Below are 14,922 nucleotides of genomic sequence, written 5' to 3'. Positions count from 1 at the left end.
CCACCTTAAAAAAAAAAAAAAAAAAAGAAATGAGGAAAAGCATTAATATCTTAATCACATGTTAAATGAGAAGGTGGTATTGATAGATTTTTTATTATTATTATTTAAGTGCTGGTTATATATTCATAGATTTGTCTTTATAAAATTAAATTACCATTGACACCTTCAACAGAAGGTAAATTAAATCAGAGAATGGAACTTCTGACAATTTATTGTGCTCCTGTTAGCAACTGTTTTTATTTTCAAGTAGAAGGAAAATGTGTTTAATTATTAGATAAATGAGATTTTAGAATTCTTTAAATTTCAGTTATCCTAGCTAGTCTTATTTTCCTGTTCAATAATTATATATTTCTTGGACCTTAAATTCCATAATGAATGTTAACTCATGTTAACTATATTCCTAGAAATGAAAGATCCTGAATCCAATTTGTGAGGCCAAATGTTTTTAGAAAGGAACATGATATCCTTTCCAACTTAGAATTAATCAAGTTATTATCAAATACTTGAATAACCAAATATATATATGTCTCTGACAGCTCCCATTATATATAAATATATACAAAACCATGTTTCTTTTCATATGGCTCAATTTATTATTGCCTTTTGTGAAAACTACTAAGAACAATACAAAAAATAGTTGCTGTTGCTTATGTAAAGTAGACTGCTTTAGAACTCAATCTGTCTGTCCTAAAAATTTGACTATATGAAAATGTAATTTTTGCCTTTTTTTATGAACATTAAGAACACAGTACTTCATGAGCATTTATTAAGAGAGAGATACCCTCAGAGTTCAGACTAGCAGTACATATCCAGTTCAGTGTTTATTTTGATGGTGAACTAGGTACTGAGCTTAGGTTAGTAATGTAATTAGCTCAAGTCTCTTCAGTGTCTCTTAATCATCTGTGATAGATTGATTATTCATAAATGTAATTCCTTTTTTCCCCTGTAACTCTTTCTTATGTTTTTTTAAAGTCATCTTTTAATATACTATCATTTAATATGGAACAAGCCCCATTAGAATATTGTTTGAAAATTGTCATTTCTAACTCTTGTAGCTTTGCCTTAAATATTTCAGAATTTGGCAAGCAAAATTACTATGATGACATTAGTTTATATCATAAAATAACTTTTTTTTCTGTCCCTTAATATGCATAGAATAAAATGACAAACTCCCCCCATGTTGTTTGAGATTAAAGTCTATGTTATGGTAGATATTTAGTTATTCTAAAAGCTACTTTAAAAGTTATTAGTACTAGCTAAAGATCAGATCTTACGATGATACAGTCTAGCATGGACTTAAATTCTGACTTGAAGTTTTATTTTATTTTTAGGAGCATTAGAGGGAATTTTGTTCCATGAACCCCAAAGGGATAATAATGAAAGTAACCTTGATTAACTGTTATCATGAATTGTTGTCAAATGTAATTGTAAATGAAGCCAATTTCATCCAAAGCGAAAAGAAAACTAAGCAAAATTATGATGTTCCTTTACCAAGCAGAAGAAAATCTTAATATGGATTTTTCATAGCTATCTTTTTTTTGTTTGTTTTTTAAACATTATCCACCTTCATGTTTTCACATTCAGGTATCCTCAGTCTACTGGAGCATGGAGAAGAGTATACGTTTTCTCTGCCTTGTGCATATGCCCGGTCGATTTTAACTGTTCCTTGGGTAGAACTGGGTGGCAAAGTCAATGTCAACTGTGCAAAAACTGGGTACTCAGCCAGCATCACTTTTCATACTAAGCCGTTTTATGGTGGCAAACTGCACCGGTAAGAATATTTTAGTGATATCTGACTCTTATCAGTTTAATCTTGTATTATAACTCATTCATTTTCTGCTTTGTTTTTTGTGAAATGGGGTTGGATTTCTGTTCATGTTTATTTTTTTTAATATATTTCATCTTTGAAGGAATTCTGGAAATTATGATCTGATTTTAAAAATAGTGACAGATCTATCTACTCTAATAAACTAGAATTCCTAACAAATGGTATGTTGTTTCTGGTCCCATTTCTGCTTTTAAAGTGATTCAGACTTGAACTGAGACTTCGGTAGAGATATATTGCTACAGATTAGGAAGAGAATATATTTACTAATCTATAAAGAATAATTCAAGAAGTACAGTGATGGAAGTCAGTATCTTCAGGCACCAATACTGAATAATGGCTTTGTTCTGATTCCACCTAGGAATGGCCAGTTATTATACTCCTTTAATGGCTTGTTGGTCTCTTTAGCACTCATCCAGATCACCCAACTACATGAAGACAGGTTTTCTAACAGGATCCTCAAAAGAATACTCTTTGTTTTAGCTTTTGATGTCTATTCTGATTATTCTGAAGTAGGGGTAGTTTTCTTTACAGTTTGTATTAAAGAATAACATATTAAAGTATGTAAGTTGATTTTGGACCATTTCAAATAGTGTTTCTAGAACATTGGTGAATGCATGAATTTATATTTGATAGATACCTAGGAGTGGAATTGTTGGATCATAGGGAATGAAAATTTGACTTTATTATTGCAAAAAGTTTTCTTACATGGTTATACCAGAATGCACTAGCTTCATTCATGTATGAAACTTTCAGTGTGTATAGCTATTTTACTTCTTTACCAGACAGCTGGTACTGAACAGTCTTAGAAGTGGAAAGATTTATTGACTCCTAGGCATTGAATGGGCCTTAAAAAATACGAATTTCAAAATACTGAAGCACAGAATTAAAAAAGAAAAAATTAGTCAAACAGAACCACTGGAGATTATCAAAATAGTTGTCCTTTATCCTCAGAGAAGGTGGTATTACGGTTCACATTTTGTGGATGATTTCCTGCCTTTGCTTTATGTTTACTGGTGAGCTTTCCCATTCATAACTCCCCTGGTGGCTCAGCTGGTAAAGAATCCACCTGCAATGTGGGAGACCTAGGTTCCATCCCTGGGTTGGGAAGATCTCTTGGAGAAGGGAACGGCTACCCACTCCAGTATTGTAGCCTGGAGAATCTGTGGACTGTATAGTCCATGGGGTCGCAAAGAGTTGGCCATGACTGAGCGACCTTTAATTTCAGTTTCCCATTCATAAGTTTTTTTGTTTCTAGTTGTGGCCTTTTCTTTTCTGCCTAGAGAAGTTCCTTTGGCAGTTATTGTAAAGCTGATTTGGTGGTGCTGAATTCTCTTAGCCTTTGCTTTTCTGTAAAGCTCTGAACAAGAGCCTTGCAGGTAGAGTTTTCTTGGCTGTAGGATTTTCCTTCTCATCACTTTAATACATGGTGCCTGCAGAGGTACAATATATCCTAGCTTGCAAAGCTTCTACTGGAAAAAATTAGCTGATAACCATATTGAGATTCCCTTGAATGTTATTTGTTGCTTTTCATGTTTTCTCTTTGTCTTTAATTTTTGTCACTTTGATTAATATGTATCTCAGTGTGTTCTTCCTTGGGTTTATCCTGTATGGCACTCTGTGTTTCCTGGACTTGGGTCGTTATTTCCTTTCCCATATTAGGGAAGTTTTCTGTAATCTCTTCAAGTATTTTCTCAGGACTTTTCTCTCTCTTCTCCTTCTGTGCTGTACTGTGTTTAAAGTGAAGTCACTCAGTCGTGTCTGACTCTTTGCGACCCCATGGACTGTAGCATATTAGGTTCCTCCATCCATGGCATTTTCTAGGCAAGGGTACTGGAGTGGGTTGTTCCTTCTCCAGAGGATCTTCCTGACCCAGAGATCGAACCCGGGTCTCCCATATTTCAGGCAGACGCTTTACCATCTGAGCCACCAGGAGAGAAAGCCCACTAAGTACTGTGTTGAGTCACTGTCATATCCAACTCTTTGTGACCCCACCAGGCTCCTCTGTCCCTGGGGATTCTCCAGGCAAGAATACTGGAGTGGATTGCCATGCCCTGCTCTAGGGGATCTTCCCAACCCAGGGATTGAACCCAGGTCTCCTGTATTGCAGGCGGATTCTTCACCATCTGAACCACTAAGGAAACCCTATTCTCTTCTAGGACACTTCTCCTTCTGGGACCCCTATTATGCGAATGTTGGTGCATGTAATGTCCTAGAGGTCTCTTGAACTGTCTTCATTTCTCTTCATTATTTTTTCTTTATTCTGTTCTGCAGCAGTGATTTCCACTACTCTATCTTCCAGCTCACTTATCTGTGCTTCTGCCTCATTTATTCTGCTATTGATTCCTTCTAGTGTAGTTTTCATTTCAGTTATTATGTTGTTCGACTCTGTCCTTTGTATCTTCCAGCTCTGTTAAACAATTCTTCTATCTTCTTACTCTGTGCCTCTCTTCTTTTTCTGAGGTTTTGGGTCATCTTTACTATCTTTACTCTGAATTCTTTTTTCTGTAGATTGCCTGTCTCCACTTCACTTAGTTATTCTTCTGGGGTTTTTTTGTTTGTATTTCTTTGGATACTTGGAGACTTTTTGATATGATAGTGATTCTGACAAGGGTGAGGTAATATCTTATTGTTTTTTGATTTGCATTTCTCTAATGGTTAGCAGTATTGAGCATCTTTTCATGTTCATGTTAGCCATCTGTATGCCATCTTTGGGAAACTGTCTATTTAGGTCTTTTGCCTACTTTTTGATTGGGTTGTTTGAGTTTTTTTGATACTGAGTTTTATGAGGTGTTTGTGTATTTTGGATGTTAACCTCCCCCCTCCCCCCCGCACTTTTTATTGGAGGTTAATTGCTATACAATGTTGTGGTGTCAACCCCTTATTGATCAAATCATTTTCAAATATTTTCTCATGTTCCATAGTTTTTCTTTTCATTTTGTTGATGGTTTTGTTTGCTGTGCAAAAGCTTTTAAATTTAATTAGTTCCCATTCATTTATTTTTGGTTTCGTTTCTTGTACTAATCGAAGAAAATACTGCTACAAGTTATGCTAAAAAGTGTTTCTCCTATGTTCTTCTGTAAAAGTTTTATGGCTTTAGGTCTTTAAATCATTTTGAGTTTATTTTTGTATATAGTGTGAGGGAAATACAGTAAGTGTGAGCTTCTTTCTTCTTAAAGATACAATCTTGTCCACCCTGTCAAATTATGGCTTTTCCCAATGATGTTTTGATCTGCTACTGATTAGCTTCTATATGAGCCCTTGGATTTGATATTTTGGGAGCTTTGTACAATTGATACTCCCTTTTTCCTCTAGGATAACCTTTCAGAACTTTGAAAACAGCCATTGTGCACTCTCTTCATGTTTAATAAATTGAGAGTTACACCTACGTAATAGCTGTATGTATAGACTTTCTCCAGGGAGAGATCTTTAATATTATAAGGTTTTTAATAGATAGTTATTAAAGACTTTCCTTTATTCATATTATTCAAGGTATTGTTCTCCAGTGAATTCTTGCGTTTTACAAGTGTTGCTCAATGAATAAAGACTTTCTCACATTCATTTAATTGAACTTGTATCTGCTCTATGAATTCTCTGATACTCATCAAGAGTCTCCTGTTAAAGACTTCTTCCCATTCATTATATATATAGGATTACTCCCCAATATGTATTGTCTTCTGTACATTGAGGCCAGAGCTCCAGCTAAAGGGTCTCCTACATTGATTTCAAAAATAGCATTTCCTCCTAGGAGTTCTCTGATGTCAATTATGGTAGAGGTCTGGCTAAAGTCTACATTTACTGGCCATTTACTACAATTACTACATTTGTAGGGTCCTTTTTCAGTGTAAATTATCTTGTATTACCTGAGTCAAGTGGTAATGAAGGACTTTCCCACCTAAATCACATTCATACAGGGTTTTTTTAAGTTTTTTTTTTTTTTTTGGTATGGACTCTTTCGTGTGGTTTAAGGAGTGAATGATTATAGAGAGTTGCCTCACAGCATTTGTCTTCATATAATTTTCCTCTTGTTTGTTTTCTCTTGTGCCATTTAACATATGAATGACTAATAAAGGTTTTTCTCCAGGATGAGTTCTCCTGTGTCTATACTGAGTAAATAGTGACTGGACTTCTTTTGAAATCATTATTTATCATAAAGCTTCTCTGCTCTGTGAACTCTAACGTTCAGCAATACCCACTCTTCCTGATGAAGTCCATAATCATGCCCTTTGACTTTCTGTGTCTGCAGTTTTGAAAACTCAGCTGTTGTCTGTCTCACTCAGTATTCCCTGCTAGGAGCAGGCAGTAAACAAACAATGCAGAGATGTGCTGACGAGCCTGATGCCCACCAATGGCTGAATCTCCAAGGGCAGCTCCAGAGAGCATATCTGCAGGATTAGGATTCAGGTTGGCGAATGGGAGGAAAGGTGGCTAATTTTATAGTTCCTTTTTTCTCTGTATGTAATTTTCATAGCCCTTCTACACAAAAATAGTTTCATTTATTTAACTACTTTGTAGCCACAATTTTGTTGATACAGAATCTATATTAAAAGTTAGAGGTACTTTAAAAGATAGGGCACGTTCAGCCTTCCTTTTATGATTTGACATTCCTATCATATTATCTTTAGTGATATTTTTGTTGACAAATTCAAAATTTATTCTGAAGGCAGTGGGAGCCAATGAAACATTCAAACATTTAATGATATATTTTGTTTATTTTACTTATTTTTATCTTTTCTTTTGTAATCATTTCAAACCCACAGAAGAGTTATAAAAATTCTCATGTCCCCTTTGCCTAGATTTTTAGTTGGTAACATTTTGTTACAACAGCCTTATCAAAATCTCTCTATATTTATACATACATACTTTATTGTCATTGTTGTTTTATTGTTATTTTATTCCTGAAACATTTGAGAGTTAAAAATGTCATGACACTTTACCCCAAGTATTTCAGCCAAAATTTCCTAAGAACAGGAAAATGCTCTTACATAATTACTCTGTCCATGATATTCTCCAGGCAAGAATACTGGACTGGGTAGCCATTCCCTTCTCCAGTGGATCTTCACAACCCAAGGATTGAACCTGGGTGTCCTGCATTGCAGGTAGATTCTTTACTGTCTAACCACCAGGGAAACCAACATAATCATGAATGTTGTCAAATTCAGGAAATATAAAATGATACAATACCATTATCTAATGTATAATCCAAATTAAATTTTTGTAAATTGGCCTGATAATTAGCGATCTATTCTCTCCTGACCCAGGATCATGCATTACATTTTCTTGTTATATCCCTTTAGTCTCATTTAATTAGCAATATTTCTTCAGCCTTTATTTGTCATTTATGACATTGACATTTTTGAAGATTACAGGCCGGTTTTATAAAATGCATCTCTTGAATTTGGGTTTGTCTTTTGTTTTAGGTTCACGTTATACATTTTTTATAAGAATACAATATGAGCAATGTTGTATCTGGAAGTGATATGCTTCCCATCAATAAAAATCAATTTGGTGGCAGATAAAGATTAGATTTGGGTTGTGGGGCACGGCATTAGAAGTTGGGAGACCAGTTAGGCATTCAGAATGGACAGACTTCAAGGAGTAACTGACTGGTATAGGGGAAGCCAGTATATCTAAGGTAAGTTTGGATGATGACCTAGTTATCTATGGCTTGTAAGAAACCTCTCTAAAGCTTAGTGCTTAAACAGCAATTTATTGTTGTCTCTATAGTTCTGTGGGTTGGCTGTGTTCAGTTAGGCGATTATCACATGGCATCTTTCATGTGGTTGTAGTTGGGCCTCGATTGTGGCTTCAGTTACCTCTGGGCTTGAGCCAGCTGAGTATCAAAAGCAGCTTAGTCACATGGGAGGCAGGAGAGCTGGCTGTTGACCAGGGCCTCAGCTGGGGTTGTAATCCAAGGGGGACTGCATGTGGCCTTTCCACGTTTTTGGAGCTTCTTTTATCTTGACATCTGGGTTCCTAAGAGGGAGGGAGTATCCAAAACCAAGAATTTCAAAAGTCTTACTGGCTTTTGATACCTTGTGTTCATACTTTAACTTTTTGAAGACTTCTAATGATATTAGATAGATATCCTTGGTTTGTTAAAGATCAGTCATTACATTTGCCATCTTATTTCTTTTAATATTTTACTTAAGTTGGCTTCTTTTCTCCTTTTGTACCTTCTAACCTGTCCACAAGGCCATAAGCATTGGGTCTTTTTGTTACCTGGAAGTATACTTTTGGTTGACTCTAGAGTTTCCTCATTTTTTCCACTGTGATTTCCCTTAATAAACTGCCACCAAATTGATTTTTATTGATGGGAACTAATGATTTCACTTAATTTCATATTTAAAAGATTAATATTAGAAACAGGTTTCTCTATTTTGATATCGTTTCTTCTTTGATTTTACAGAATATTTTAACTTAGGCTCTCTTTGGTGTCTTTATTAACCATGCCTCCCTCCTCAGACATAGCCTAGTTTTTTACTGCTATCTGCAATCAAGCAGACACATTATCTGCTGTCTGCATTTGGTATAAATATATTATCTTCCACTTGCCTTTCCTTACTCCCTCATTTTCCACAGCTATCTCTGGAGCCAAACAGGCCTAGTTAACTGTTCCTCATGCCCTTTTCCATATCCTGATCCCATTTTCCATTTTTAAATATATGTAGTGGTATAATGTCATTAAGATTGTGTCAGCTAACTGCTAAGTGGCACACTGAAGATGTAGAAAAGAAAAAAAAAACAACACCCGCCTTCAAGAAGCTTTTGTTTTTCAGTTGCTAAGTTATGCCTGACTCTTTGTGACCCCATGAACTGTAGCACACCAGGCTTTCCTGTCCTCTGTCTCCCAGGGTTTCCTCAAACTTGTGTCCATTGAGTTGGTGATACCATCTAACCATCTCATCCTCTGTTGACCCTTCTCTTCCTGCCCTCAGTCTTTCCCAGCATCAGTCTTTTCCAGCAAATTGGCTCTTCACATCAGGTGGCCAAAGTATTGGAACTTCAGCTTCAGTATCAGTCCTTCCAGTTTATACTCAGGGTTGGTTTCTGTTAGGATTGACTTGTTTGATCTCCTTGCTGTCCAAGGGATTCTAAAGAGTCTTCTCCAGCCTCATAGTTTGAAAGCATCAATTCTTCAGTACTCAGCTTTCTTTATGGTCCAACTCTCACGTCCGTACGTGACTACAGAAAAACCATAGCTTTGACTGCACTTACACGGTCCATATGTGGACCTTTGGCAGCAAAGTGAGGTCTCTGCTTTTTAATACGCTGTCTAGGTTATCATAGCTTTTCTTCCAAGGAGAAAGTGTCTTTTAATTTCATGGCTGCAGTCATAGTCCACAGTGATTTTGGAGCCCAAGAAAATAAAATCTGTCACTGTTTCCACTTTTCCACTGTTTCATGTTTGCCATGAAGTTTGGGGACCATATGCCACGATCTTAGTTGTTTGAGTGTTGAGTTTTAAGTCAGTTTTTTTCACTTCACTCTTTCACCCTCATCAAGAGGCTCTTTAGTTCTTCTTTGCTTTCTGCCATTAGAGTGGTATCACCTGCATATCTAAGGTTGTTGATATTTCTCCCGGCCATCTTGATTCCAGGTTGTGAGTCATCCAGCCTGTGATTTTGCATGATGTACTCTGCATATAAGTTACATAAGCAAGGTGACAGTGTACAACCTTGACATATTCCTTTCCCAATTTGGAACCAGTCTGTAGTTCCATGTCTGGTTCTAACTGTTGCTTCTTGACCTCCATATAAGTTTCTCAGGAGATAGGTAAGGTGGTCTGGTATTTGAATCTCTTTCAGAATTTTCCACAGTTTGTTGTGATCTGTGCTGTCAGAGGCTTTAGTGTAGTCAAATGAAGCAGAGGGTTTGTTTTGACTTCCCTTGCTTTTTCTGTAATCTAAAGGATATTGGCAATTTAATCTCTGGTCCTGCTGCCTTTTCTAAATCCAGCTTGTACATCTGGAAGTTCTCTGTTTATGTACTGTTGAAGCCTACCTTGAAGAATTTTGAGCATTACATTGCTGGCATGTGAAATGAGAGCAATTGTATTGTAGTTTGAACATTCTTTGGCATTGCCCTTCTTTGGGATTGGAATGAAAACTGACTGTTTGCAGTCCTATTGCCAGCAAATTTGGAAAACTCACAGTGGCACTCAATATGTCAAGAAGCTTAGATATTCTAGTATTAGAATTCAGAACCCTATCTTTGGAAAGCATTTTTAAGGCTTTTAGGAAAAACTCATGTATAACAGACAGTTAAAAATAACATCTTTTATTATAATAAACATGGTGATGGAAAAGGATGAATATTCTCATGCAGTGGCATTAAGTAACGTGATAGGACAGTGTGTCCTGTAGTTGTTCTGCATAAAATATAATTATCTTTCATGTGGTGTTTCTTATATACATATCTAAAACCCAAAGCTTGAAGTCTTAACTTTCAATCTTTAAATAAAAGCTTCTTGTGTGAAGCCAAGTTAATATATCCAGTGATTTTCTAGTATTCTATGGGCTTGCCAGTTGGTGCTAGTGGTAAAGAACCCAGCTGCCAATGGAGGAGACATAAGAGACAGGTTCAGTCCCTGGGTTGGGAAAATTCCCTGGAGGAGGGCATGGCAACCCACTCCAGTATTCTTGCCTGGAGAATCCCCTGGACAGAGGAGCCTGGCAGGCTAATGTCCATAGAGCTGCACAGAGTAGGGCACAACTGAAGCAACTTAGCACGTGTGTATGCATGACCTATCTCTAGTTGTGCAGTTCTTGTTCCCTGCCCCATTTCTTGTCATGATGATCTTGCTATGACTGCAGTAAGCAGCAAAGACTCTGTGTAACCCAGGATGCTTGTTACTTTTTAAGTGGAAAGGCTTGTGACAGAGATAATAATAACTTGAGAGATTGTGGCAATAAAAGAAAGATCAAGTGAGAAATGGATTATTATCCCTAAGTTTGCAGAATATAGTTTTGGGTGTGTCTGGTTATAAGATGGAAGAGGTAAGTGTTTAGTGCCATTTCTTTATATCCTGTTTGGTTAGATATACATTTACAAGGAAAGAAACAATGTTGGCAGGTAGGATCAGAGAAGAAACATGGATGTCACAAGGGAAAACCCCTTAGCGGCATAGTTATTTAAGTTCATATGCTTTGAGTTATAACCCAGAGTTCCCACTTCTGCTGTAATCTAGCAGACTTCATGTTCTTTGTGTCTAATTAGCTACAATTATGCCTAACTTTTTATTTTTTTCTAACTTTTGATTTTTGATGTTTGGTCTGCTCTTGGATTCCAAACCCTAGTACGCCTTCATCTCTAAGATCTGGTTCGTTTGCTTATTGGCTCCTGTGCTGCTGTTGACGTTGTTGATGTTTAGTCACTGAGTCGTGTCTCATCCTTTTGCCCCCCCACCCCCATGAACCCCATGGAGCCTGCCAGGCTCCTCTCCATGAGATTTCCCAGGTGACAATGCTGGAGTGGGTTGCCATTTCCTTCTCCAGGGGATCTTCCTGACCCAAAGATCGACCCAGTGTCTTCTGCACTGCAAGCAGGTACTTCACCACTGAGCCACCAGAAAGCCCATTGGCTCCCATACCTCTGCATTGAGTTTCAAATTTGTAAGCCATTCACTTCTCCTGATTAAAAGCTATGGATTCCCTAAATTCAACCATATCCCTCTGGTTCCCAGGCCCTTGACTTATATCTCACAAATGCTACTTCGGGTTTCTGAGCTGTCACCTGAACATGGGCTTGGGTCCTTTGGATTCCCTTTTGAATCCAGATAAACCATAATCCCTGGCACACTGACCAGACCCTAATATTTGCCCACTATTCTTTGAGTTCTCAATCTTTGTCTAGTCTTACCATGTTGTTTGTGTCCAACAGTGAACATAGAGTACTTCATTAAAAATAATTAGACCTGTTTTCTATTCCAGCCTTCATTTGAGCTGCATCTTATCTGTCTGTTGATAAACCAGCCAGATAACCCTTCATTAAACTTTCAACAGTAGTGCTTGAGCACTCTCAGAGTTTTGTGTTGCTGGTAATAATGTTTGTATGCCAGTGCTCTTTTTAAGAGAATTATAAAATTTTTAATATATCTTATTTTTTCTATCTCTTGTTATCTGGTTTCTGTATTTAACTTAAAACTAAGCTGATGTGATTTTATACGAATTTATGTATCCAGAATTGCAAATTTTCTAAACATTTTTTTAATTTAAAAATTATTTATTCATTTATTTATTTTTGGATGCACTGGGTCTTCGTTGCTTTGTGTGGGTTTTTTCCTAGTTGCAACAAGCTGGAGCTACTCTTCTTTGTGGTACATAGTCTTCTCATTTCAGTGGCTTCTCTTGTTGCAGAACACAGGCTCTAGGGCCCATAGGTTTTAGCAGTTGTGGTGCACAAGGTTAGTTGCTCTGTGACATGTGGAATCTTCCTGGACCAGAGACTGAAGCCATGTCTCCTGCATCAGCAGGCGGATTTTTATCCACTGCACTACCAGAGAAATCGAGGGACTTTAATTTTTTTAATAAATAGGACTAGTTCTTTTTTAAAAAATGTTGAATAAGCTATAGTGTTGTAACATTTTTTTTTAACCCTGCCCCTACTATTTTAGCATTTTTGACTGTAATTTTAAAAGTTAATATTTTTCATATTCCTACTTAGTTTTAATGTTATAATAGTTGTTTGTAGCAGAAATTAAAATATCATACTTTGTAATCATTTATGGTAAGTCTCTAGTTTGATTCCCAGTATTCTTTCTAAAATTAAATTAATATTTTTTGAAAAAATTATCTTGGAAACTATCATGGATCTACAAGGATTCTGACTTTGGCACTGACAAATTGAAGCGAATCGTGTAACTATTTTAAACAGAATTCACAAAGTACATTCTTGGGGTTTTAAAATCCCTAAGAAACAAGCACAATATTAGTTATTAAAGCTTTTTTTTTCTGCCTGCTTCTAGGGTTACAGGTGAAGTAAAGCACAACATCACCAACACTGTTGTATGCAGAGTACAGGGGGAATGGAATAGCGTTCTTGAGTTTGCTTACAGCAGTGGAGAGACAAAATACGTGGACTTGACTAAGTTGGCAGTGACGAAGAAAAGAGTAAGACCTTTGGAGAAGCAGGATCCATTTGAATCCAGGTGTGTCATCCTTGCATCCATCAGGAAAGAGTCAGAAAGTCTAGATCTTAATTTAAGCCTTTTCACTAATTTCTAACCCTTGGCAAGTCACTTCACCACTTTAGATAAGCTTCCTCATCTGTAAATTGAAAGTGTTGGCCTGATCTCATGGTTGTAAATGCTGTACCAGCTATGACATTATGTGTACATAATCACATTTTAGTAAAAATAAAACATTTGTAATCTGGACAAAAATACCAACTTTTAGCAGTTAAAGAATCACTGTCTTTGTCATACAAACTCTTACAAATTATTAATAAAAAGATGGGTACCCTAATAGGAAAATGAGCAAAGACATAAAGAGGTAGTTCACAAAAATAGAAGAAAACAATACCCACTAAGAAAATTGTTCTTTATAATTGTTCATTATAATTAGAATTCAAAGAAATACAAATTAACAGTAAGACAGAAATTTTTTTTAATGGTATCTCTTTTGGGAAAAAATGAATAGACATTTTCATATTGTTGATTAGGGAGGTAAACTGATATAACCTTCTTAGAAGGTATTTTGGAAATATATGTCATAGGCCTTTAAAAGTAAATGAAATGGGGGACTTCCCTGGTGGTCCAGTGACTCCATGCTCCAAACGCAGGGGCCTGGGTTCAGTCCCTAGTCAGGGAACTAGATCCCACATGCCACAACAAAGATCAAAGATCCAATGTACTGCAGTAAAGACCTGTCACACCAACTAAATAAATAAAAGTAAATATTAAGAAAAAAAGAATAAGATAAATGAAATGGGGCTTCCCTGGTTGCTCAGTGGCAAAGAATCCTCCTGCCAGTGCAGGAGATAATGGGTTCAATCCCTAGTCTAGGAAGATCTCACATGCTGCAGAGCAACTAAGCCCATAGGCCACAACTATTGAGTCTGTACTGTAGAGCCCAGGAGCCACAAATACTGAAGCCCATGTGCTCTAGAACCCATACTTCACAACAAGAGAAGCCATGGCAATGAGAAGCCTGAACACCACAGCTAGAGAGTAGCGCTCGCTTGCTGCACCTAGAGAAAAGCCCGTGCAGCGATTAAATAATTTTTTAAAAAGTAAATGAAGTGGCTCTATATGTGTTAATAAGGTAGTCTCCAGAATGTATCGGCAGTAGTTGCTTCCAGAGAGGAATACTGGGGTCTAGGCTTTCCAGGTGGTGCAATGGTAAAGAATCTGCCTGCCAATGAAGGAGACGCAGGAGATGTGGGTTTGATCCTTGGGTCAGGAAGATTCCCTGGAAGAGGAAATGGAAACCCAATCCAGTATTCTTGCCTGGAAAATTCCATGGACAGAGGAGCCAGGTGGGCTGCAGTCCCTGGGGTCACAAAGAGTCAGACACAACTGAGCCACTTATTCATCTCTCTGATAAGAAACAGACTTACTCTTCACAGAATGCCCTTTTGTACTGTTTAAAGTTTATATCACATGTAAGTATTACTGTATCAAATATAAGGAAGCATTAACCATCTTAAGATCACATAAATGGAACCAAACCATTTATAAGCAGATATTTAGTACCCATTAAGCAAAAACTCAGGTTGGTTCAAAAACTAAAACAGTAGTGATTGAAAAAAAAATTCTTATTTAGGATTTATTTAGGAGCATGCATCAAGGTTTGGTTTGTGGACTCCTGGGGCCCTTGATATTTGTACCAGGGGTTTGCAAGTTGAGAAAGCTTTCTTAATAATGCTAAAATATTATTTGCCTTTTTCACTCTGTTGGCACTTGCATTGGTGGTACAAAAGCAATGGTGGGTAGCACTGCTGGGCCTTAGCACCGTTCAAGGCAGTGGCATCAAACTGTAAAAGTAATCATGGTATTCCTTACTGCCCTGCAGTTTTTTTTCTTTTCTACTTTGCAATTTTTTCAAAGCCATTTTCTTTTTAAAATGTCCTTGAAAAGCAGTACAGATTATTAGTTT

General features: G+C 36.8%; 1 protein-coding gene across 2 annotated transcripts in view; it reads left to right on the top strand.

Annotated features, from left to right (window-relative positions):
* OSBPL11 (oxysterol binding protein like 11) overlaps positions 1-14,922 on the top strand; it is a 102,010-nt gene that overhangs the window by 71,082 nt on the left and 16,006 nt on the right. Inside the window, exons 10-11 of one of the 2 annotated variants that reach the window (XM_004002992.5) lie at positions 1,585-1,771; positions 12,792-12,974. In XM_004002992.5, coding sequence (XP_004003041.1) covers positions 1,585-1,771; positions 12,792-12,974 — 370 coding nt within the window. The remainder of the gene's footprint in view (positions 1-1,584; positions 1,772-12,791; positions 12,975-14,922) is intronic. The other variant, XM_042232591.2, reaches the window with a different exon arrangement.

Source organism: Ovis aries, chromosome 1 (assembly GCF_016772045.2).
Source record: "Ovis aries strain OAR_USU_Benz2616 breed Rambouillet chromosome 1, ARS-UI_Ramb_v3.0, whole genome shotgun sequence".
Lineage (NCBI taxonomy): Eukaryota > Metazoa > Chordata > Mammalia > Artiodactyla > Bovidae > Ovis > Ovis aries.
This window is presented reverse-complemented; position numbering and strand designations above follow the sequence as displayed.